General features: G+C 42.1%; 1 protein-coding gene across 9 annotated transcripts in view; it reads right to left on the reverse strand.

The window, feature by feature from the left end:
• Positions 1 to 25,513, reverse strand: part of ZNF236 (zinc finger protein 236) — a 192,993-nt gene extending 167,480 nt beyond the window's left edge. For 2 of the 9 annotated variants that reach the window (XM_039521525.1, XM_039521522.1), the window contains exons 1-5: positions 17,890 to 18,489; positions 10,080 to 10,153; positions 6,860 to 7,002; positions 4,781 to 4,945; positions 1,162 to 1,340 (exon numbers count right to left, since the gene is read on the reverse strand). In XM_039521525.1, coding sequence (XP_039377459.1) covers positions 1,162 to 1,340; positions 4,781 to 4,945; positions 6,860 to 7,002; positions 10,080 to 10,153; positions 17,890 to 17,927 — 599 coding nt within the window. In that variant the 5' untranslated portion in view covers positions 17,928 to 18,489. Of the gene's footprint in view, positions 1 to 1,161; positions 1,341 to 4,780; positions 4,946 to 6,859; positions 7,003 to 10,079; positions 10,154 to 10,885; positions 10,924 to 17,889; positions 18,490 to 18,827; positions 18,943 to 20,022; positions 20,130 to 25,472 lie in introns of those variants that run through there. The other 7 variants (XM_039521523.1, XM_039521529.1, XM_039521528.1 and 4 more) reach the window with 7 other exon arrangements.
• Positions 25,514 to 26,961: the final 1,448 nt, after the last annotated feature.

Genomic DNA, 26,961 nt, shown 5'->3' on the forward strand with positions numbered 1-26,961 from the left:
GGGATGGGGGAAGAGGGGAGAAAGCAGAAGTGGTTTGCCAAGCCATTTTGATCGGCTCCAACAGCAGCTCATTCACAGAATATGGAGGATGTAAAATTTCCAACAATTTATGCTGGATCTCTGGGACTTTTTTTAAGAGAACTGGGAGAGTCCACCACTGTCTTCACCAACTCCTAGACGTCATCCCCAATAGATAAGTGGAACATAACCGCTTTAACCAGAGATGATGATGAAATATTTGTCTGAAGAGTAGCCTCCTCCATCACCTCTTCTTTCTTGCTCCTCAAATGCTTCCTCCTGCAATGCAGATTACTGATGGGGAACGAATGGGAGCAGAGAATGCTGGCTCTGGTGTTCCACATGAGGACAGGTAGGACGTCTAAACAGACCAAACAGTCACTGCCACCACAAATTTCATATCAAAGGTGCACGGGGCACGTGCACACCTCAAGTGGAGCACCCACAGGAACACTACTCAAAGATACAGCACTATATATCAGGATCTCTAAACACATACTTCACAGATACATATCAACTGGAACTACACTTTATATTAATAAGCCCATAAATATTAAAGAAAAAAAATCACAGCCTACTCCAACAAGGAATTAAAAATAAAAAATACCATTTCAGTTCCTTTTACATTTCTAAACATCTCAATAAATTATCTCATAGAACTTGAAGTTAATTATGTCATTTATTATAATGCTCTTCCTTTGGCTTTTAAAGTCAATATTTATGTAAAGCTAGTGACCTCTCTCACAAACACAACAGAAGTTACCTGTATACGCTTAAAGAGACAAACTACAGCCTCAGATAGTCAGCAATAATATGGAAAATATAATCTCTCATAAGGGACTGGTAAGTCCACATTCAAGCAAAATTTCAAGCTAAATCCACAGTAGTTTTGCTTGATCACACTCAGCAGCATAAAGTCCTACAGCACTGCCACCTTCTAGTGCTAGGTCTTGAAGGTGGATGGAAGACCTTCATAAGGGTGCCCCTGCTGGACAATTCCCACTGTCTGTACAGGACCAGACACTGGCAGTCAATGACTGGGCCAGACAGAAGTAAATTCTTTTCAGGCTTCTCTATATTCTGCTACTGCAAAGGAGCATCCCTCATTACATGAATATGCATAACTTATACAATGATTCACACCTTATTTTGTAGTGAGTTTTCATGTGCTCCTTAAGCTGTGAGGAAGTCTCAAATTCCTTCTTACAGGACTTGCAGCTATGGGTCCTGCTTCCAGCCAATTCCTGACGATGTTCTTCCATATGCATGGACAGTTGGGTCTGCAAAGTAAACTCATCTCCACACTCTGAACAAATAAGATTCTGAAAAAGATAACAGAACTTGATTCTCGAGATCATGAAATGCTTAAAATATTACCATAAACATGGAGTGATTTAAAAAAAAAAAAAAAAACCATTCAGAAGCTACACCAGATCTAACTTTTGCTTAGTTCTGAAAAAGTGGGCTTTCCTCCTTGGACCCTCAGGTATGGTACACAGCAACTAAACACCAGCAGCTGGCTCAGGTCAGCTAATTTGGGCTCATGAGGCTTAGGCTTCAGGGCTATAAAATTGTGGTGCAGGTGTTTGGGTTTGGGGTAGAACCCAAGCTCTGGCATCCTCCCATCTTGTGGGATATTCCAGAGGTCAGGTTCTAGCCTGTGCCCAAATGTCTACATCACAATTTTTCAGCTGCAGCCCAAGTCCCACAAGCCCAAGTCAGCTGACCCAGGCCAGCCGCAGGTGATTTTAATTGCTGTGTAAACATACACACAGACACACAATTTCTCATGCCCTGAAATGTAAGGGTTTAAAAACCTTCCAAAACATGTGGAATTTTTTTTAAAGCTTTAATAATTTAACTCTGGATATTCTCATTATCTACATAAGTGTATAATCCTTTTGGATGCTCTTGGCCTCCATCATGTCTTGTAGCAACGAGACCCATAGATTAATTGTGCATTCTGTAAAATGAGTTGAAGTTGGTGCCTTTCAATTTCACTGGAAGTCTTCTTGTTCTTGAATTATGAGAAAGAGCAGGGACTTCTATCTGCCCTATCTTTTCTATACCATTCACTATTCTGAACAACAACTATCACTGTATCTACTTATCTCCTCTAAACGAAAAGAGTTTCAATCTCTTTAGTCACTCTTTATGTAAAAGTTTTTCCAAACCTCTAATTTTCCAAACCTCTAATTAGTTTTGTCACCCATCTCTGAACAAAAGCTTATGCCACTGGAAAAGGGAGAGAGACCATTAAAAGTATGGGTAAAAGTACACAACATTTCTTAAACTGGGGTTCCCAACACAAAAGGAGATCACACAAGGCTACTGTAGTTGGATTGCAGTATTGCCACCCTTTCTTCAGTGCTTCCTTCAGAGAGTGCCAGCTCCTGGCCCAACATCCAGCTCTGAAGGCAGTGCTGCCACCAGCAGCAGCGCAGAAGTAAGGGTGGCATGATATGAATACATCCACAAAATTTGCTCTTCATGCCATGACAAACCCATGAAAAATGTGTGATTTCTCCACAATTTAAGTAGACCCCTAATCATAAGGTTAGCTTCAGGAGCATATGTGCAGGGAGCAAGAGTCTGCCATATATTCTAGGTTCAATATGCTACAATATTCCTTATGGAACACACTGAGCATCAGCCATCAAAATCTGATTCACACTAACTTTTTGGGCCAATACTGTATTAATTAAGGATGCAGTCTTCAGAGACTACTAAAGGTTTAACCAGTGATTCCATAAGCTTGGTAAGTACTGTACTAGATCCATGTCACGGGAAGGTGGTTGTACGTGGGTGAGGGAGTCACCTACCACTGATGGTGCAGAGAGATGCCAGGATGAGAGGAAGAATGGTGTTGTGATTAAATCACTGCACTGGTAGAAGTTCCGAGTTCAATTCTGGCTCTGCCAGACTTCCTGGGTAAAGACTGGGCAAATCCCTTATTATTCCTCTGCATTAGTTCCCATTATATAAAATACACAGGGGTACTTGGAGGATAAATTCATTAGTGACTGGAGGCTCACAATACCCTCCTCTAACCCGGCTGATAGGCATCTAGTAAATGTTTAAAGCCCTACTTGCATGATGAGTTTTCATTGACTCTAGGGATAATCCATGTCTAGTCTAGGAGAACCCAGAGGCATGAAAGATGATGGCGCTTTGCTCTACTGAAACATCATAAGAGCCCTCATAGTTGAGGGACATGAATCAACACTACAGATTCCACACACAAAACCAGCATTGGAGCGGACTCTGCTGGAACTAACTCTGGAAGAACAGTTCATTATGTGAGGAATCACCTATATTATTTCCATTGGCTTCAAAGCCTCATTGGGTCCGTAACATTTCTTTCTTTCCAGACCGAGCTTTCAATTTGAGGCAGTGGGTATGCTTTTGTGAGATGTGTCCCTCACCAAGACAGCATATGCACCGCTGGCCATCACTCATGGGAATGGCCTCACAAAAGGAAAAGCACCTATTGAACCCAGGGATGGGGGCATAACCCCGAGAAGGGAGAACTGCCCAATTGGGAAGGGCATAGAAAAGGAAACCTACACTAAGCTAAAAAATATCAGGTAGTGAAGAGCAACGGAATTTTTTTTTTCCCCCACCAGGAGAAACAAAAATAAAGGAAATGGCTAATATCTACAAAATTATAATGGAAACACTACCATTACTATGGGATAGGGATGTATGAAGAGGTCCGCTTGGGATTCCACCCCAGACCAAAAGCAGTTGAGAAGGAACTAAGGGAGGTTGGATGGCACAGCACTATACAGACGCCACTCACAGCGCAAGACAGGGAGGAGCGCATGTGAGGCCCAGTGGGTACTGCTACTGAAGATATCTGATCTCAGGCACAGGGGCGCTATCGCACCTACAGTAGAGAACTCACAGGACACTACTTGAAGAAGAACCTAACATTTCAGAAAGTCTACAACTGGTTAAATTGGTGCCAAAACTATAAATGAAGCATAGGACTAGGCTAGAACCGAGGAAACAAAAGCAGAATTAAACATAATTGTGCAGAGAAGATCTTACGTTCTCTGTGGATAGCACATCTTTTTCTAGTTCCTAAATTTTAGTTCAAGTACATAAGAGATAGACTCCATCCTCCTCCGGCAGATTTTTACAAAATGAGCCTCTAGATCGCTATGAAGCTATCTCTAGGGAAAAGGTATCCACTAGGGAAGATGCATGCAGATCCAGTGGGCACTGCTATTCTAGAAGGTTCCGACTCTGCACTGCTAAGGGACTGAGTTCCACAGGTGAAATGAGGTATTTTTGAAAACTGAAACAAAGAAAATTTAGGTTTCTTCAATATCAAATTTTTGAAACTAGATGATATAAATAGCATAGAAGATTAAATAGATACAAGTCTTGAAATGTTATTTCATTCTCATCAAAAACACTTGCAAGTAAATATGATTGAAAAGCATCAAATAAGAATTATGAGTTTGATCCTGCTTTCAGATAACATGAATTTACAAAAGATAAATATTTTCTTGTTACTGCCCTTGACTCTCAGTAACCCATTTGCCAAATATGCAGGGATTCACTTGCGGCAGTTAGTGTATATCAGGTACATCCATTTTTAACTAATATTATTAAATTGGCTATGTTCTCCATTAAGAACTTTATAGCTCTGCCTCATTTACTCACCCTTCTGTGCAAAAGCACAAGCTTAATTTCTTGAGTGTAACATTCATGTCACATTCTTTCAAAAATTAAAAATGAGGTTAAGTATTACCTCTTCTTTCTCATGTAGCATAATATGAGCTTTGAGACTAGCCACTCTGGAGAATTTCTTGTTACACACAGGACATGTCGGATCTTCCCCATTGTGAGTACATTTATGAAGTGTCAAGTTGAACTCAACATTAAATGACATTGGACACTGGTCGCACCGATGAGGCTATTTGGGGAAACAAGATTAAGATAAATATATTAGGTCTAATCTTCTCACAGATATAGACTATAATATACACAATAATTCAAACAAAAACAGGTAGTTCAAAAACCTATCTACAATAATGACACAAAAATATCCTCCTGATTATTTTCTCTCATGGTCCCATGACCTAAAATACTCAACAGAAATTCTGACTCCCCAATTTTTCATAATTCCATTTGATTTGGGGGTGAGGAGGGACTGGCAAGAGAAAAGAGTGGAGACAAAAACTAAACCTCTTTCTAACATGTACATAATCCTGAACTCCTCCTCTGGGCTCAACCAGCCATCTGACCAGAAAAGCAGAGAGCATTTTAGAGAATTACTATCTTGCTTATTCCAAGGTTAACCGTGCTACTCTACAATTTTGTACGCCAAGGGTGGCGAACCTGAGCCTGAGAAGGAACCAGAATTTACCAATGTACATTGCCATAGTAATACATCAGCAGCCCCCCATCAACTTCCCCCGCACACTCCTCGCTCCTCCCACCCACCGGCAGCCCCGCCAATCAGCGTTTCCCCCTCCCTCCCCACACCTCCTGATCAGCTGTTTTGTATCTTGCAGGAGGCGGTGGGGGGTAAGAGGGGAGGAGCGGGGGCATGGCAGGCTCAGGGGAGGGGGCAGGAAGGGGTGGAATGAGGGCAGGGCCTGTGCAGAGCCAAGGGCTGAACAGCGAGCACCCCCGACACATTGGAAAGTTGGCACCGGTAGCTCCAGACCCGGAGTTGATGCCTGTACAAGGAGCTGCATATTATCTTCTGAAGAGCCGCATGTAGCTCTGGAGCCACAGGTTGGCCACCCCTGTTGTACGCAACATTTTTCATTCTTAAAATTGATCTTTCCTTGCATTTTGTTCAAAAACATTGCTCCTGTTTTTCATTCAAGTGAACAGATAATTTCCAAATTAACCACAGATTATTTTTAAATGTAGAATTTGAAGTTAAGACGCTATCAATTTTTTTATGAAACAACTGCTCTCTCAGCACAAGTGGGTTGATTTCCTGAGATTTGAAAACTGAGTAATAATTTATCTCAAAAAGACAGTTAATCTATATCTTCCTCACCACAAGACAAATATTAATGAATCGGTCCTCCCAACATGAAGTAGGAAAGGATTATTCCCATTTTATAAATTGAAAACCAAGGCACAGCAGTTAAATAAAACTGCTAAACTTACACAAGAAATCTATGTCAGGGCCTAGAATTAACCCAGACTTCCTAAATCTTAATACAGTGCCTTAACCCTCAAGAAGAATGAAGAATACTTGTGGCACCTTGAAGACTAACAAATTTATTTGAGCATAAGCTTTCATGGGCTAAAACCCACTTCATCCATCCTCCACCTGGTTTAGAAGCAGTTGAAGTGATAACTACATTGGCTACCATTTCATGCAGGATTTTGCTATTTCCTTTAATAAAATTAATTCTTTAAGGGGAAAAAAGAAAAAAAAGAGAAGAAGATAGTTTACATAAGGGAAAGTTGATTCTAATAAATCAGTTGGGTACAAATTTTGCCAATTAAATAAGAAACAAATTTCCCTATTGTTGATAAAGCGTAGTCAGTTTACTATCTAAAATCTTGAAGGAAAAAAAAAATCTTTTTACCAGTTTCTTTAGCCCACATATATACTTTGCGGAGACAATGGACTATCTGTGGATACCTTAGCAAAAACTGCTTCAACTGTGGATAGCATATCTGAAATGCTAGCCAATGCAAGGTTTCTTTCATTCCTTATAGACTGCACATGTGATGAGGGAGAAGTGAAAAAGAAGTGTTGTCCAACTATGTCTTCAACCTCACCTATTAAAATGCTGGATTTAACTTTTGATGTATTCATATTTTTTAGATTTTTATCTAGATTTACTGAAATACATACCTTGTCATTTCTCTCATGATCCCTCATGTGGCGCTGGAACTGTGTCACTTTTGAAAAAGATAGCAAACAGATCTCACATTTACGGAAGCTTGGTACTTGGTAGGAACAATTACTGTTCTCTGTATTCAGTGTCAGAACACCATCTGCAAAATAAGCATTAAACACTTTTGTACAAAGTTATATTTTCAATTTTTAAATTAGATTTGTTTAAAAAACAAACAAACAAGCGTGCACTGAAGTGGCGAAGACCCATGGAAACTTTCACAAGATTCTGTCTGAATTGGATTTGCAAGATCTCAGGAAGAGGAAGGAGTATGTTCCTGCTTCAGACGACTCAGATATTAATCACCATTCCAAACGTTGTATCTGCCTATCAATTTGTAGCTTTATGGCCATACTTTTCCCTTTATTTTTAAAATTGATTATCTCCCCTTTCTTGCTTCTGTACAGAAGGCCCACAGAAACAGGGGACAGACCAAAAGACTTGCAGAAAAGCTGTCAAATGAAAAAATTTCTCCTCCAATCTCTGTTATAGTGAATATATTTACTTTTAAAAAAATGGTTTTGGGTGACCATTTAAGACTGTATAGTTAGTAGTCCTGAATGTATAATACCATTTGTAAATGTGCACGTAGGTGGCTGTACAACGAACCTTCACTCTCCCTAAACAAGCATCAATAAAAATAAAACAAAAACAAAAACCACAAATGTAAAATCCTCAGACATGATTACAACACTACTGAATTTTATATATATATGCAGGCACCTCTTCTCCCCCACACATATGGTCACTGCAATTTCTCCATTTCACCAGTCATACCTTGAGAGTTGTGTAGCCAATACTGATTGTTCAAGATGGTTGAGAGACATGCAATCCATCAGAGTGTTCTTGCACTTACAGTCAAAAGAGAAGTAACACTTTCTATTGGCCGATCCAATTAAGACCCCATTCACCTTTCTTGCTGTGAAAACTCATAAGGTGATAGAAAAACCCTGAAATATACTTTGAGGTTTGTATATCCTGTTGCAGAAAATGGTTGGAGTATTATTGAATCTTGCTTTGTGCGTAAGCTGTTCTTCAAAATCGTTTTACCAAATTATCCAGAAAATGGAAATCTCAGCTTTAAGGAAATTTAAATATTTACATTTTGGGAGACATTACATGACTATAAATATTATCTTGTTTGTAAATAAAGCTTTGAAGGATCTTAAACCAGATGCTTTTTAAAAACTTGCTACTAAGTTTTTTCCGCTGAATTTTTCAAAAACAACCAACATACTGAACCCTAAATTGACTCATGATGTACTACTAGAGCACATCTTCTTCAGGACCAGATTTTTGTAACTATACTACTTCTCTTCCTATTCAAACAGAAGTGTGTCAATGATGGCAAAGAAATGAAGAGGAAAAATTGCTATTACTAGTTACAAAAGCATGGGATGAGGGATGAAGTGGCAGCTCCCCTTCTCCAATGAAATAAAGCTACTGCTTCTGATCTCCTGTCCCTAGCAGCTGACAACACATGAGAAGCAATCACTAAACTAAGAGACAAGAAAGAATCTAACAGGTTAGGACTTTTTCTCCTCCCCCTCCTGCCTTTTTTTTGTGGGAATGAGGGGGGGGGGCGGTAAAATAAAGGGACTTGTAAAGGGGCATTCAGAGAAGCCAGAACTTCTTGTGACATAGGGACCAACACGAGCAGCACATCAGTCTAGTCAACACTCGCCCATTACTGATCCACTTAAAGGTTCTAGTCCTAATCAAAGCAGCCCTAAAGGTCCTGATTACTTTAAAAAATATTTTTAATTTCAGGACCCTCACAACCCTCTGAAAAGGTTGCAGCTGAGGGAGGCTATGATAAAAGTCTATGGGAACAGGGTTTTTCATCAGTAAGACCTTGACTGTGAATACAATCCAATGAGAAATCGGAAGGAACTCAGACATAACCATCCCCAGAAGAAAAATGAGGACTCATCTCTTTGCGCTTGCTTTGCCACATCAGAATGGTGCTGAAGCACTGGAGATAAGCACTAAACAAATTATTTATATATGCAAAGTAATAGGAAGAGTGGAAAACAAAAGCCTTTGATTAATTTCTGCTTCACATAATTGTGTTATAACTAGGAGGAAAAGAATCTGTCTAGATATGACAAATCTAGCCTCTATAAATTTAAACCTATTGTATACTTTCACCTACAGATTCATCCAGTGCTGTAGAAATTCTCTGTAGCTTGTGAACATTACCAGTAACAAGAACTCTTTCCTTTCCTGAAGTGGTCAAAATTCTTAGAAAACCTAGCAGCACAGCTCCAATTACAAGGGACTTTTATCTTATTGTACTTGGAATAGCACACTTATTCAAGTGACATACAAAGATCAGTCACTAGTCAACTAGTCCTCGTAAATTCTAGTTAGATACATGGATGAGAGAGGAGAGAAAAGAGTAAGATAGCCAAATTATGCAAAATCATTTTTTTAAATTCAGCAGTGTTTTCTGCATGCATATCTCAACCATTATACAGTTAGTTATACAGAAATGTACTAAAATTACTTCCAGAATTAAATATGAGGATTCAATGTGCTGTTAGAACCAGAAACGCTAATGAAGCCAAATGTTATCCTAACAAGATTTTTTGTAGGCAAAATTCTGTTTTTAATTTTTTTCATTCTCACGAAGAAATAATAAGTAAAGTCAGCAGTCTCTTCATACTTCTCCCACCCCTCCAAAGCACATGCAGCATCATACCAAGACTTCAAGGGGGCACTCAAAGGGTGAGCACAGCCTTCTGCACTCAGGTTACACGGATATCTCCCCACTAAGCCTTCCCAGTGTTGGTTTATGGATCTCTTGATATTGTCCGATCACCAGTTTAGCATGCTCCCAATTCAGAACAACATGGTATTGCAGAACCACATCTTAGTACTTCACCCAAATCTAGTATGATTACATCTCACAGCTTGGATGGCTTCTTGATGTCTTCATTAGACAAAGAATGTTCTTCAGAAGTATAGAATATTTTACTCCAGAGCAAGAAATAGCCTGCAACAGTTACATATTCTGCAAACGGAAGCACTTTTCATCATGGGCAGTACTGACGGGTCACATTCCTTCTCAGTGGTATAATCCAATAATCTTGGGTTATTATATTTAAAACACTTGGACCCAGCTATTGCTTCAATTAAAGTACATTTGGCTGACAATATCAGCTTTCCATTCACCTGCAGACAGAGGTTCAATGTCTCTCATCAATTGGTGAGCAGACTTCTTAGGACCCTGGTTTGAGTTCTTCCTCCTGTAAGAAAGATTTAAATCCTTTTGTGGGAGCAAACTGCTTTCTTCTCTAATGGAACCCCATTTTGAACATTTATCAAGCTGTCCAATTCACCTTTTATCAGTGAAGGTGGCATACTTTGTGGCAATTACTTCAGCATACAGGAAAACTGATTTATAAGCATTAATGATTAACCCTCCCTACACGGTTTTTCATATGGCGAGATTAACTATGAAATCTCACCCATCCTTTACTCTAAAAGTACTGTTGAACTTTGTATCAATTTATTAACTCGTCAGTTTTCTTTCCAACACCTCACTCATCTTCAGCTAAAATTATCTCACACTTCCTGTTAGGAATCAGGGCCCACAGCGGAGCCAGGCTCCAGGTAGCCTAACACTGACAGCTGGTTTATAATAGACAGCCTGGTTAGCTACACTGATTGGTTAGATGAGCCAGCAGGCTGGCTCTCAAGACCAGCAGCAGCTTCTCAAAGCATTTGTCCACAGCTGCTATAGCTCCTGTGTGTGCTTGTTCCCAGCCTTGCCCCTGTCTTGCACCCAGCCTTGACTCACTCCAGGTAACCCGTTTCTGACCCTCAGAACCAATATCTTTCTGACAGAGATAACAGACACCTACAGACCTTGTAGGCCCAGATAACTGCCCTATAGGCATAGAATGCAGTCCTGCAAGCTCAAGTCATGCCACCTTTGGTGCCAACTCCCATGCCCCACGAGCCCAAGTTTCTCCTACCTGACAAGTTCAATGGCAAGCATGACAAAATCTGTGCGTTCCTAAGTCAGCATCAGCTCCTATTTCTGCTATGTCCAGTCGTACTCCACTAACCAAGCCCAAGTGGGACCATCAGCCTGCTTAATGGGGAGGCCCTGGTTTGGGAGTCTCCACTCCTGGAAAAATCAAGCCTGCTTTTGGGACAATTTGAGGTCTTCATTCAAGTTATGGTGGTGATCTTTTATGCTGCGAGAGCACAGCCAAAACCACACTTTGGGTGTTGCCACAGGGACAGCAGCCAGTTGCTAAATATGCAGTGGAGTTCTGACACTTGGAAGTAGACACTCAGCACTATAATTTCCTGCTCAACTTAAATGGTGAAATTAAAGATGAACTGGCACAGGTCAAATCCTTCTCTGGCCTCGATGCCTGACTCAATTTATGCATCAAGACTGACGACTGCCTGACCAAACATCACCCATAAAAAAGCTGGTCCTCTCAGCTGCAGTGCCCCCATCATCCATTACCCAAACCCATGCAACTCGATACGCTCTGGCCCCATCTCTCTGATGTGGAAAAGAATGGATGCCAGGCATCGTGGCTATGCCTATACTGTAGGGAACCAGGACTCTGCATCAGACTGCCCTGCCAATGCCCAGATCAGGAAATGCCAAGCTCCAGTTCTGATAGGTGTCTGGGCTGAGCTGGCACACTTCCCCTCTCCCACTGACCCACACCAACACATGTCCATCAGTACCCTGGTGATGCCCAATCAGCACTCAACATATCTCCCTCTCTGGCTCCAGCACACTGTGATGCCCAACACCAACCTAGAGGCCCTAGTGGACTTGGATGTCTCAACCAACTTCATGGATCTGGAGTTCGCCCAAACACACAATATCCCAACCCAGCGCAAGGATTCCCCCAGGTTAGTAGATTCCATGGACAGGTCACTCCTGTCATCAGGACTGGTCACCCACCACATGGCATCCTTATAGGTCACACTGAAGTCCTCCAATTTGGATTAATTCGTGGACTGCATTCATCAGTTGTCCTTGGCATCCCCTGGTTTGTTGCCCATGATTTGGGCAACTGCTGGCAGTCAGGCACAGTACAGTTTAACTCCCCATCTTGCCAACAACCCTGTTTACCTGACAGCCACCCCAGGACCAGCAACCCTTATCAGTCTATTCGCTCCTCAAAAGAATTTAGAGGTGTGGACAGTATCCAAAGGTGATCCTAGAAACACCCACAACCTCCCCAATGGCTCCGGGATTCTTGTTAAACATCAACACAATGCTGACATGTTCAACAAAACAAAAGAGAACCTTCTACCACCTTACTGCAGCTCTGACTGCCTTATTGACCTCCAGCCAGGAGCAGAGGTTCCCTTCAGGTGCATTTACAATAGAACCTCAGAGTTACAAACACCTCGGGAATGGAGGTTGTTCAGAATTCTGAAATGTTCATAACTATGAACAAAATATGGTTGTTCTTTCAAAAGTTTACAACTGAACATTCAAAGCTGTATTAAGTCAAACATTACTATGCAGAAGAAAAATGCTGCTTTTAACCATTTTAATTTAAATGAAACAAGCACAGAAGCAGTGTCCTTACCCTTGTCAAAAATTTTTTTTAAACTTTCCCCCTTTTTCTGTAGTTTATGTTTAATACAGTACTATATTTGCTTATTGTATTTTATTTGTTTGGTCTCTGCTGCTGCCTGATTTCATGATTCCAAATGAAGTGTGTGGTTGACTGGTCAGTTCATAACTCTGAGATTCTACTGTACTCCTTCTCCGAACCTAAACTAGAGGCACTCTGGAACTATCTTGAGGAAAACCTAAAGAAAGAGTTCATTTACCCCTCCATGTCCCCAGCAGAGGTCCCGCTGATATTTGTGGCGAATACATGTGGCTCCCTCTGGCCTGATGTGGACTATCAAGCTACAATCCAAACCCATTACCACTGTGATGCTATATGACTGAAGATGACCATTTACATCAGTGTTTCTCAAACTTTTGTATCAGTGACACCTTTCACGCAGCAAACCTATGAGTATGACTCCCCTTATAAATTTAGCATACTTTTTTGTATTTAATACTATTATAAATGCTGGCGGCAAAGCAGGGTTTGAGGGTGGAGGCTGACAGCTCACAACCCCCCATATAATAAACTTGTGACCCCGAAGGGTCACAACCCCCCGTTTGAGAATCCCTGATTTACATCATCGATATTACCACTGTTACACAACTGAAACAAGTCTTGTACAAAATGTATCATGTAAGGTGTCAATGGAAAAGTTACAATAATGTCAAGTGTGATTATCCTGGTTAAATCCATGTATCATCACTGTATCTGAAGTTATGAATATTGGCTATGTATTTGCATCTGTTCTTGGGGTGACATGCACAAGGTAATTTATATCCAGTCTTGCCAGCCCATTGTGAATGGACTATCCATGCCAAAAAAAATAAAAATTCTGCACACCATATTTTAAAATTCTGCAAAATTCTGCATATTTTATTTGTCAAACACCACAATATAATCATGCCAGTTTCAATTATTTGGTAATTTATTTCAAAATAACGGTCAGCAAGTATGTTTAACAATACAGACCAAAAAAAAAAAATTCAGGAAATGTTTTTTGACAAATAGATTCCTTACTAGGCAAATGAACACAGAACTTTGAGTAATTAACTTAAACTACAATACAGAAACATATTTCCCACACCCCTCAGAAGCAGCGCAAAGGCTTGTGGGAGTCAGGGGTAATGGAGGAGCTGAGGGAGAGGGAAGGAGCCTGAGAGCGAACCTGGAGGGTTGCTAGGTGTGAGTGGGAGAATTATGGAATGGGGGGGAAGGGTTGGGGGGCACGCGTTAGGGGGGTGGGGGGCCTCCACCATGCAGACCTTGACTGACTCCAAGCCTCTCCCATTTAGTCAGGTGCATCCCTGCACAACTGCTCCCCATGTGGCCCTGCAACGCCCCCATCCCTCCATTCAGCCCCTAGCTCAATGCTGCCACCCCACTAGCTCCTGAGCCGCCATCCCAGTCTGTCCTCCCCACTAGCCCTTCTGAACCCATCTGTGAACCCCCAGCACCTCTATGTGACCCACTCTGTCTGCCCCCCCGCGCAGTCCCCTGCATATCTGTACCTCCTAACCTGGCTCTACTGGCAGGATGTTGTGAGGAACGCAGCCGGCTGCTGGCTGTTCTGGTGCCACAGTGGCCTATGGTGGGCAAAAGGCAGAACTGTAGCACTTCTTGGGCAAAATGTATTTTCTGTGCAGAAAAAAAATTCTGTGCTGGACATGAATTCTGCGCATACATAGTGGCACAGAATTCCCCCAGGAGCAAGTCAAGCTTGATGGGCTACTAAGAAGAATCAACTTTCCAGACAGCTCTTCCTAAGTATGCCTAAGGGTATGGCTACACTTGCAGCTGTACCAGCGCTGGGAGTTAAAGCTGTCTTCGTACAGCTGTGTAGGGAAAGCACTGCAGTGTGGCCACACTGACAGCTACCAGCGCACTGTCATGGCCACATTTGCAGCAGTGTTGGGAGTGGTGCATTATGGGCAGCTATCCCAGCGTTCAAGTGTCTGCAACGTGCTTTTCAAAAGAAGGGGGTGGGGTGGAGTGTGACAGGGACCGTGGGAGACAGAGAGAGTAAATTTTTGGAGCTGACACTGTGTCAGCTCCCTGCCTTGCAAGTTCCAACTCCTTCCCCCACCCCTCTCTCATTCACTAAATGCAAATAGCCTTCTTTGTTTTTTTTCCCTCACAGACCAGATAAGCATCTGCTCCAAAACGGACCCTCCACTCCCGCCCGCCGCGCTGCTTCTCTCCTCAAGCAAATACTAACTGTGGACATTCCAAAAGGATCCCCCTGCCTGCCTCATTCACAGCAAACAGGAGCTGTGTTTGTTTTTTAGATAAGCAGCTCCGGGAGCTCCGAGTTCACAACAAAACAAACAGAGGCATCACAACAAAATAAAGAGTGTTATCTTTACTTAAAAGCATTATGGGAAGGTTCTGGAGGTCAGTTACAGAGTAGTAAGATTAATCACTGTTTACACTGGCACAGCAGCGCTGTTCTCTTTATTCCTCTCGTCGAGGAGGAGTACAACCAGTGCTGTAGCCAGGGAGATACAGCGCTGTATGTGCCTTGCCAGTGTGAACGGGGAGTAAGTTACAGCGCTGTAAAGCCACCATCAGCGCTGTAACTCTCAAGTGTAGCCCAGGCCTAAGACTGCAAGCAAAATATGTAAGGGCATGCAGTGTAGACACGTAACCTTGGAGTTCATCAGTAACTTTCCATACACGGGGTTGTGGGTTTTGTTTGGGACAGTAAATTTCCACACATATGGTAGAGGATATAAAAGACACCCGAGATCTCCATTTTGCCTCATTCCTGCTCCAATTCTCTGGACTGTGGATTTACAACTAAAAGGAGCATTTTCCTGCTTGCAGGTTGCCCTAGAGCTGCAGACTCTGAAAGCTCAGGCTTCTTAGGAGCCATGCAGGCAAGTTGGCTGCAAACCTCCTTAGGTTCTTTCAGAGCTTCACTGAAATCAAACCTGGTTTCTGTCCAAGTCCCATCAAAATCAAACCAATTTCAACTACAGACCCCCCTCTCTCCGCCCGGGGTTGCGCAAACCCGACTTACACAAATCTGCACTTACGGAAAAAGTTCCGTAAGCTAGAAATAGTTTTGTTTTTGGTTTTTTTTGCATAATGGTTGGGTATACGTTTCCGACTTACGCAAAATTCGAGTTACGCAAGGCATTCCAGTAATCAACAAGTTCCATTGAAAAAATATTTTGTCACACTTTTTCTAACAAGCTCTAGTTAATTTCCTTTTCTCTGCATAAATCTGCCAGTAATTCCATACTTCATTCACAGTTATACAGTAGATGCCATTTACTAGCAACTTCTTGGTTCCAAGCAAAAAGCTGCCAACAAACAAAAGGCCCATGCCTGAAACAGCCAAGGGGGAAAGCCCCTCAACCAGGGACCTGCGACCCACACAGGAGGTAACTGGGAACTCCCGCTGAAGTCTTGGTGCTGAAGGCTGGTAAGGGAGGCTGTGGGCAGGACAGAAGCAGAAAAGGTAGTACTGAGTGCCTTCGGAGTTGCACAGTACCTCTCTCTACACTCTCCGAGTTGCAGCCTACCATGGCACCAGGGGCTTGGACTTGGCACAGCCCAGTGCTTCCTTCCCTGCCTGCAGCCCCACAAACCGGTAGCCAAGGTTTTCCACAAGGAGCAGGGACACTAGGTCATCAAAAAGTTATCAATAAGCACCATGACAGTTGCTAATACATGAATCCAATGAACATTAAAGTCTATGGAATGGGTTCTTGACAAAAAAATTGCTAATAACCAAAAATTATCAGATCGGCTAATAACCAGCCTCTGTTGTATTACATGGCTTAATTTACACTTTAAAAATGCTAAGTTTCAGTTACAACTTTTTCTTGAGAAATATTGGTATATAGTTTTTTTTTTTATTTTTCAACTATATACAACCACCTGTAATTAACTGTCCTCAGCACCTCACGTTAGTCCTAAGTAATGTATGGGTCTGAGATCAAAGTATGATTTAAATGTTATTGGATATACTTTTATCATATCAAGGCTGAACGTCAGAATTTTCATACAGTTTGAATGTCTGTTTTGATCAGCTTGCATCATAAGCTTGATATTATAACATTTATACCCATTTAAGTTACCATTATTCAAAAACCTTGTGTATACATTTTAAGCGTATAAAGTACATGCACTGAAACTCATACAAATCCATACAAAAGCTATTACTGAACATGCACAGAAAACACACAGAGATAAATGCTCTGTTTTGAAAACACCAAAAGCAATTGTTACAAAACTGACTGCTGATCTGTATTAAAACCAAAACTGTTTGGGTGTAATTTTTTATTCTTGCATTACTTAGTTTAAAAACAGTAGAAATCCTCTCTTTAGAAAAAAAGGTCTGAGCATAACATTCTTTAGTACATATCTCGTGTTTCACAGCACATCATCACTGTTATTCCCTGCAAACCTAAATCCTAATCCTGCAAGGAGCATCACATAGATTCTACCTTGCAGAAATGGAATTTGGGTCCCAAATCTGCAAAAGTGCATTTAATTTTTCCATATAAGTAGTTCCATTTAGCTCACTGTGACTATTCATGCAAAGTTACACGTGTAAGCATTTGCAGGACCAGACCCATAGTTCTGATAGTTAATTGGAATAATTTAACTCCAGTATAAACATAAAGGGTATGCTATATGAATGATACTTCTTATAGCATTTCCTTGCCCAAAAAACCTGAACCACCACCAATTCTCATATTAGTTAAGTAATCATTCAACTGCTATAGAAATTTTTTATACTCAACTTTCAACATCATAATATGCATCTGAACTCTGGGTAGAAAGAACACATGATACATGCTCACCCTCTATTACCAAATATTGCATTTTATTTTATTTTAAGCCTGCATAATGAATACAAAAATGTAATATTTCAACTAAGGTAAGAGTTTAATTTAGAAAGTGGGGAGAGGGAAAGATTCAAGTATCGTGGAAGGCCCTGGTGTAAGAGAGCCCTTACACATGCAGTTTAAGTCTTTGCAGGATCAGGACCTAAGACACTACTGCAAAATTTTCTCAGTTCCTGTTTTTTAAAAAAATCAATATTAAATAATATTTTCAAAAACAAAGATTTTTAAATATCTAACAAAAATATAATATTTAAATGTAGGCTTAAGAACTTTTAAAGGGGTTTACAAAATTAATTCAAGGTTATCCTGCAAAATAATAAACATTTAGCCCACCTCCTGAAAGAAAGAAACAAAAAAATTCAGTTGCTGGATGACAGAGAGTGGTGTTGACTGTCTGTACATCAAAGGATGAACTCCCTACGAACTACTCTATGGGAGGGAATCTTTTATGCTGTTATTTACAGGAGCCTGAAATCTAATCCAACACTTTGAAAGTGAGTTGAGGCACAGACCTACCTGAGCATCTGTGCTAGTTTTTTGGGTGTTATGATCATGCTTTTCCTCTCTGGTTTCTGTGAGAAATACCCAGATTAAAAGGGAAAATTGACCACACAAAAGAAAACAGGGACATTGACTATAAAAAGTGCTATCGAATGCACAAAGCCAACTACCTGGAAAAAAAATCTGGTGTGGTCTAGTTCCACCATAAATAATCATAAAGGGCTAGAAGTAACAAGAGCAGGTAAAATGCTTTTAGGCAGAACCGTGTGGCTCTTATATTGTTTGTTTCCTTATGTACAACACACGTGGAATGACTGAAAACTTTCTTAAAAGTTATTCCTCGCAAGGAGAGCCCGAGGTCTAAGCCCGCATTGTACGGCGGCCTCTGTGGTGTATTTCAAGCCTGTATTTGTTCAGTTTGCGGGGGTGGGGGAAGAGCCTCATCTCCAAACTACCCCCGATCAGGCTCCTGCTCCGCTCGCCGCCCAGCCGGACGCTGCAGGGCCCGGGCACCATGGAACCACGCACCCGCCGGGGAGGCTACACGCCTCGTCTCGCTCTCCTGTTCGGGGGCACCAACCCCCGCACCCCGTTTAAAAGCCGCCCAGCCGCGACCCCTCCCCCCCGCGAGCGAACAGACACGGGCCCCGGGACGGGAGCAAACGCCATCCCCGCTCCCGGGCGCGCTGGCTCCCGGCTGACTCCGGCGGCCGCGCCGCTGCTACTGAACGAGCCAGGAACAGCGCAGGGCCGCCGGGCCGGGATCTGCCCGCTCAGTATCATTCCGCAGGGCCTAGCTCCCCCTCCCCCCACACACAATAGACCCGGCCTCCCTCCCTCCCCCCCATATCCGGGGACTATATGCGGGAGCCGGCGGAGGCTTTTCGCCACCCCTAAGGGCCCAGTCTCGAACCCCAGGGCGCGTATCGAGCCTGTCCGGCCGCGCTAGTTACCTGACTCGGCACCGGCCTTGCTGTCCTCCCTGCTGGGTTTGGAAGGCCGCCCCCTCGGCATGGCTGCCCCCTCCCCCCGCACGCTCGTGCGCGTGCGCGCGCACTCGCTCCCCCACCACACTGCAACGGCGGTGGCGGAGGAAGAGGCAGTTGAAAGGGTGGGGCAGGCGAGGAAAGAACGTACCGGCCCTATACACAGAGATTGAGGCGCTGTATGGAGATGCGCGAGACAAGTGAAACGCGCACGCGCGTGAACGGCGAGGGTGGGGAGGGAGGGAAATGCGCACGGCAAAGGCGCTTGCGCTTTACCCGCGCGAACGCAAAAGGTCTGAGGTCGCGAGTGAAAGAAAAGTGATTCTAGCGAAGGGCGGCGGCGGCGCATGCGCCCTACCCCTGGTAATGGGAGGGGGTTATGCGCGTGCACTCGCGAGCGGAGGGAGGAAGAGGTGAACGATGACGGATGGCCTGGCCTCTGTGACATCCGGGTACTGTGGAATTCTGAGAGCGGAGCGGAGTTCTAATCGCCAAGCGGCAGCTGTTGGGCGGCGGGGCAGGGACGGAGAACCTGAGCTCCCGCGCCTGCAGAAGGGGAGTGGCCGCGCGCGCACACGCACGTTACCCTTCCTGCGCTCCCCTTTGAGGCAGGCTCTGGAAGTCATGACACTAGGGGTAGCCAGTTCAGGTTGGCCCTATTGCTGGAGTTTCCTCGCGGGACCTAGTCTTTAAAAAGATTAATTCCTGGAGACTCCAGGACAAAATCCTTGGGGGCTGGTTAGCAACCTTCTGCTGACACTAGTATTGCCACACATTAGCCTGAGTCAGGCCCTCGTCCCCTCCCCACCACAAGTGGCTTAAAAGCAGGGTGTCGCAACGTTGGGCTCTTTTTCTTTGCCATCTAGGGTCTGAGAGCCCTTAAGGGGTGCACATGCTCCAGTTTTTCTCCACAGCCCTGACAAATAGAAACAATTTTTTAAAAAATGAAAACAGTCTCCCCATAATCCCTTGTCTGCAGGAGCTGGGGCTTTAAGAAACATCAATACAGGCTCACCCAGAAATCAAGTGGGCTGGCATCCCTTCAGTGTTTGGCTATTGATTTCTGATCTTCAAATTCAGCAAGAAGTTGCCCCTGAAACACACACATGCAGCTGCAGTGCACTTGACCTTCTGAGGGGAGAAGGGTATAAAATGTACTCACAAACACTGGAGTCTGCCTGTGCCTCAGTGATGAGAGGGATCCGCTCCCTTTTCTGCCTCTAAAATCCTCACAGCATAGGGTTGCCAGTTTTGGTTGGATGTATTCCTGGAGGTTTCATCACATGACAATCTTTAATTAAAAGATTAATCTTTAATTCCTGAGGACTCCTGGAGGGTTGGCAATTCTACTCCCATGCCAGTTCCACTCTGAAAATATTCTCCCCACTACCTCCCTGTCTCAACAATGCTGCCCTAAATCATATACCCCTGCCCACATATGGAATCCAGCAAGCAAGAGGTGCTTTCATCGCCCTTGAGATCAGACAGGACCATTAGATCATCTTGTCTGATTTTCTGTCTAATCCAAGCCATAGAATTTCACCCAGTTACCCCAGCATTGAGAGCTCAGCATTTGATTAAAGCATACTTTCCAGAGAGGTCTTGCCGGAGACCTCTCTCTCCCCCCCCCCCCAATCTCTTGGTAGTGGGTTTCAATAGTTATTCACCTTCACTATTAAAAATGTCTGCCTTATTTCTAATTTGAATTTGTTCAGCTTCTAACCTTTGGCTCTTGTTATGCCTTTCTCCATGAGATTAAAGAGCCTTTGAGTACCCAGACTAAAGGAGTATACTGTAATCAAGTTGCTTCTCAGTCTTCTTTTTGATAAACAGATGGACTTCCTTAAGTCTTACTGCAGGGGTCAGCAACCTTTCAGAAGTGGTGTGCCCAGTCTTCATTTATTCACTCTAATTTAAGGTTTTGCGTGCCAGTAACACATTTTAACGTTTTTAGAAGGTCTCTTTCTATAAGTTGATAATATATAACAACTATTTTTGTATATACAGTAAATAATGTTTTTTAAATGTTTAAGAAGCTTCATTTAAAATTAAATTAAAGTGCAGAGGCCCCAGACTGGTGGCCAGGACCCGGGCAGCGTGAGTGCCACTGAAAATCAGCTTGTGCGCCACCTTTGGCACGCATGCCAGGGGTTGCCTACCCTTGTCTTACTGTATGCCATTTTCTCCAGCCTTCAAATAATCTCAGGCTCTTTTCTGCACCCTCTCCAATTTTTAACATCCTTTTTAAATTGTGAACGCTAGAAGTGTATGCAGTATTCAGTACCAGTCTCACCAATTCCATATATAGTGGTAAATCCATCTCCCTAATAATCACTAATTTTCATACATCCAAGGACTGCATTAGCCCTTTTTGCCATTCCATCACACGAGGAGCTCATTTTTAGAGTCCTGCATGGATACAAAATTTGTGTCTGCATCCGATCTGCAAACATGGTCCACGGATGCGGAAAGCAGATATCCACAGATTTGCAGTGCTCTACTCATGCTGAGTTGCTTATCTACTGTGTCCCCTAAATCTTTTTCAGAGTCACTGCTTTCCAGGAATCAGCTAGTCACCCATTCTGTAGGGATGGTCTGCATTCCTTGTTCCTACATTTGTCTGTATTAAAACTTCTTTTATTTGAATATATGCCATTTATCAAGCAACCCAGATTGCTCTGTATGACTGCTCTGTCCTCATGATTATTTACCATTCCACCAATCTTTGTGTCAGATACCAATTTTAACAGCAGTGATTTTATATTTACTTCCAGATCATTGATGAAATGTTGAATAGTGTCCGGACAACTACCAATCCCTGCAGCTCCCCACACCCATTCAGTGATGGTTCCTCATTGCCCATGACTTTTTGAGATCTGTCCATTAGACAGTTTTTAATCTATTTAACATAGATCCATACAATAACAATGAAGACTATTTTTAACCAGAATGGCATGTAGTACAAAGTCAAGCACCTTACAGAACTCTAATTATATTACATCTAGACTGTTGCCTTTATCAACAAAATTTGTAACCTCAAAGAATGAAATCAGATTTGTCTGAATGTAACTGGGGCTTCTTTCCAGCAGGCTGAGTTTGCAATGTGTACACTTAGTTCCTTCTCTTCCCCTGCTCTGCCAATAGATCACATTTGGTGTTTAGCCCACTCCGGCTTGGTGGAATGAGGGAGAAGGGTTGAGTTGTTGCTACCCTTACATTGGATGCCTCTGGGGTGATTCCTTGTAGCTGCTCACGCTACACATAAGAAAGGCAAAGAGCAGCAGTGGCCTCTGGTGGCTGTAGGCTAGAACTGTGCTGATGTTGCCAGTGTTTGCAGCAGTAAACTACAACCATGTACGTTTGCCAGTGTTAGGGCAGCTGTTTACAACAAGCATCTGCTAACTTGACTGAGAAAAAATGCAAGAGGTGACAACTCTGATGTCAGTAGCCAAAGCCCACTCCATATGTTCTTTACCCTGAAGCTACTAGCCTATCATATCTTGCCATGGATCTCTTTTGAAAACAATTGCACTTCTCTTTCTTCTGTGATAATAATCTCAGCTTGAGCCTGAGACATTTGAAAACAACCAAAAGAGAAAGAGCTAAGACACTGCAACATTTAGGCTTTATTACTTCCTCCACATATGCACAGTCGTCTCTCATCAAGCACTTCCTGAAAATAGAGTTCTCAATAGAGTCCACACAGCAGCTGGGAGATGTAATTCCCAGCTGAGGCAGATGTACATGCACTAGCTCTGCTCAAGTTAGCCCTCAAAAATAAACGTGAGGCTGTGGTGGCAAGGGCAGTGTCTTGGGCTAAACAATCAAATATGTAACCAGGGGGTCAGGAGGGACAATATTCAAATGGCAGTTCAGTAGCCACTCATGTTGCTAAACCCATACTGCTATTTTGAGTCAGTAGCTTAAGCAGAGTTAGCATATATACTGGGGTGGCCAAACCGTAGTTCATGAGCCACATGTGGCTCTTTGATAGTTAAAGTGCAGCTCGTAGAGCCCCCCGCGCACACCCATTCTCGGCCTACCAGACTGTTGCGGGGGAAGCTCAGGATTTCTGCACTGCAGCAGGATGGTGGGGCTAGGGCTTCTTCTGTCCAGTGGGGGGGGGTGGGTCTCAGGGCTTCAACCCCATGGGGCACACGTGCTGGGGCTCAGGGCTTCAGCAGGAGCGGGGCTGAAGCCCTGAGCCTCAGTCAGCCCCTCTCATAGTGCTGAATCCCCGAAACCCCCCGCTGCCCAGGGCAGAAGCTCCTAGCCCCACCACAGGGCTGAAGCCGGGAGCCCCAGCAGATGCAGCCTGGCTCTTGAACTTCTGAAGATTGTATATGGCTTGGAGGCTCAGTAAGTTTAGCCACCCCTGACATATACATTTACCTGAGTGGGAATTACACCTCCTAGCTGCCATGTGGATATACCCTATGACATTATAGTATGATAGTATGCCTAGATATACTACTACTAGGAAACTATCTATTTTAACACAGGCCATGAGTATAGAGTGGTTTAAAAGAAAATTTGCTTTTAAATATACTAATGAACTCCATGTGGTTGCATTGGCAGTAGAAACTTGCTAAAGGCTGCAAACTGTAGGCCTGAGCCTATACCACTTAAGTCTATAGGAGTGTTGTTTTTTCTCCATAGACTTCAATGGGAGCAGGATCACAATCCTCTATCCTCACTGCACTATGCATGAAAGTTGGACGGGAACTGGATTATTGCTGCATTATTCTACTGTGGAGGCGTGGAAGATAATTAGCCCATCTACCTATCTGAGCTAGCAAGTATCTGCAAAATGTAAGAAGAAAGCTCTTAATGCACAGTATTATTTAGATAGGCAGTTGAGTTATTTTAAATTACAGAAATCGTTTTCTAAATGTTGAGGAGATAGTCTCAGTCACAGTATATCACACCCACAACATAAAGTGATGTAGCTGAGATCACTGTAAGAAATCTAAAAATGACTCTTTTAGAGGTGTTTCTATAAAAAAGTAGGAAACATTTTCTCCTTTTTAGAAAAGTCAGACATCATTAATTTTCTTTTAAAATCAAACAAACCTGAAACTGTACAATTGAACGTAGTTTCTTCACCTTGAATTTTGCACCAAGTAGTATGGTATATTAAATAAAGTTTTACATTTCTGTGGTGTTTTTCACATGAAAAACTGCTATATCCATATGATACAACTGAAACGCAGCCAGCTTGGGAATGGAGTAAAACAGTCCATTGGCATACAGTGTACTGCAAAATAGTGGAAGGAAAAATTTTGGCCAGTAATATCAAGGCAGTTTCCCCTCTGACAAGATGTGCCACTTGATAATTAATATCCACACATAGCAGAACCTTGTTTTTTAAGGTCTCATCCAAAATTTACACCCAATAAGCTTCGTGGAACCCCATTTATCAATCACAGAACACTCAAGGGCAAAATTTACCAAGGTAATAAAGTTCATGAAGTGAACAGAAATATAAGGCATAGTCAATAGAAGATCTGGATTACAGCTCATGGGTGCTTGACTTTAGCTTGGTGTATCTTCCCCTAAATTACAGAATATTCGTGATGAGGATCTCGCTCTCACTCTGAGGTACTAGTCCTGCAAATATGTATGTTCTTTATTTGATGCATGTTAGTAGTCCCTTTGCTCTCTGTGAAACTGCAAAAATGAGTAAATTAAATATGTCCTAAGTGATTGCCATATAGGACCCTTGATCTGTTAACCTATAGTTGGGGGTTTTTTTCCCCTTCATATTTTGTGAACCAAAACTTTGTTCACATAGTTTGTTTGGCGCGTTAATGTCTGTGGTTAGCGGTACTAAGATTTTGCCAAACCATGTCAAAAAAACTTAGTAGAAATCCATTTTCTTTTCTAATAATTTTAAAGGATAAAAAAATCAATGCTTATTTTAAAGAATGGTTTTCTATTTTTTACCTATTTGAATTTTCATGGTTGTAGGAAATTGTGGGAGTCAGGGTCAGACAATTATTAAATGACAGTAAACGTTGACATTAAAAAAAGTTAAATCTTTATAACCACTAAAATACATATTAATATCACATGTTAAAATTTACAAAGTATTCATATTCTTAAATCAAACTCTAATAAGTTCTCAAACATCTTTTTTTTATTTGCCCATCTGTAAGTTTCAATTATTATTGATGGAAATATTTTTGTCAGTCTGTGAGCTTGTGTACACAATGAAATCAATATTTACTAACATTTACTGATAAATATCTAATTGTTCTAAGCCTACATGTAGGACCTGCAATATTTCAGATGTTGTATGATTTCTTTTCACCTCAAAAAGGAAGGAATTTGTATTATTTTGTTAAAGTGTAAACTACAAACACTAAATTATCTGATTGCTTACTTCAAGGCACTTAATGACGTAAATAGACATGTTGACTGAGTGAGTTGGATAGGGTATAGTCAGCATTTGCAGGATATGCAATCCCAACAGGAAAGGAAACAAGGTTATAATGAGACAAATATTCACCATTTTAAAATTCATCATCATTTCAAAAGTAAAAAACTATATTCAACTCACTATCCATTGCTAATTCAGCTTTTTTCCACCATCTAAAATAATAATATTACCTGTTACACTGAGACAACAAGCTCATTTCACAGAAGCCTCCAAAGAGCTTTCATATAGTAAACTGTTGCTCTAATCCAGTGGGTTAATAATCTTGGTCTGAGGTTAAAGACACTGCAGGTGTGCATCTTAATTAGCTTAACTGGGTAGCAGGTGACCCTAAAGCATGGAGAGTGTGTCAGAAGGAAAAGTGTGAGTGTTGAACTGCATAACACCAAATATAGACACTGAGGAGTGAACTTTACTCATATTAACTGTCATTTTGGTTATATGCAGCTTCTATTGACCTGGGCCAGAATTCAGCTGGTGATGTACAGGTGAAAGGTTCTGTAAACAATTACATAGTTATAGACTTAACCGGAGAATCAAGAAAATTAACATCTTTAGACAACATTTTCTTAATGATACATTGCATAAATTGAACAGCTACAAGTGGTACCAACATCAAAACTTCCTAACTACACCAACATCCAGTCATATGAAAAACTCATAATACTACTTCACTGCTTTAATGTTCTGTCTGAGAGTTTAAAAGTATTTTACTAACATTCATTAAACTTCACAATAGCCCCATACGGCAACCTGTTTTAATGATAGAAAACAGATGCACAGAGGACTTTTCAAGAGTCATACAGAAGTTTGTGGAAAACCCAGAATTAGAATTCATGCATGTCTCCTAACTTTAACTCCTGTGCAATCACACCATCCTAATTCTTTCTTTAAACTCTTGTTTAGATCCTAGTCAACGGTATCTCCTGAACAATAACTATTTAAAGGGTTATAGGAATTTGGATTGGAAATACTTGAACTGTGTGACTAAGAATTTTTTCCTAGTTTGTCTATAACACAAATAAAGTACTCTTACCTTTTGTAAAGAAGAAGGATGTTCTTGTGGTTAACTAAAAAAATGTGATCTTAATTTCCAACTATACCACACTGCAGACAATCTTAATGTCCATATTTCCTAACTTTTGAGGGCTTGACTCTGCAATAGTTTTTTTTCTAAATATAATTTCCTCAATTTTTTAAAGGGTTATTTGAAAACAAACAGAAAAAACCAAATTCCTTTGTATGGAACTACAGAGTGCATCTTCACTGCAATGTAAGCCTACGCTTACTAGAATTTGAGTTAGCAGACCCTGGGTTTGTTAACCTAGGACTTGAGTGTGTACACTTATGTGTAACCCCAGATTAGGAATTGTTGAACCCTGGGGCCCAACTTGGGCCAGCATCTACACTGTATTATGCAGTCCCAAATCTGACCACCCATATCCCAGACTTCTTAGCACCCTCCCAAAATGTGGCTGCTCTAGCCCTTTATTGATGGTGCAGTGTGTGAAAAGCTGACAGTCCACCAAACTTGACTATGCAGAGGAGAAAGAAAGCCTACGGATGGCTCCCAGAGCATGAGTCCAGTGGGGTTGTATCTACGCTACAAAGCGACAGGACTTGAACCCTGGATCCCATCTTGACATAGACTTGGACCCTCGC

Source organism: Mauremys reevesii, linkage group 2 (assembly GCF_016161935.1).
Source record: "Mauremys reevesii isolate NIE-2019 linkage group 2, ASM1616193v1, whole genome shotgun sequence".
NCBI lineage: Eukaryota > Metazoa > Chordata > Testudines > Geoemydidae > Mauremys > Mauremys reevesii.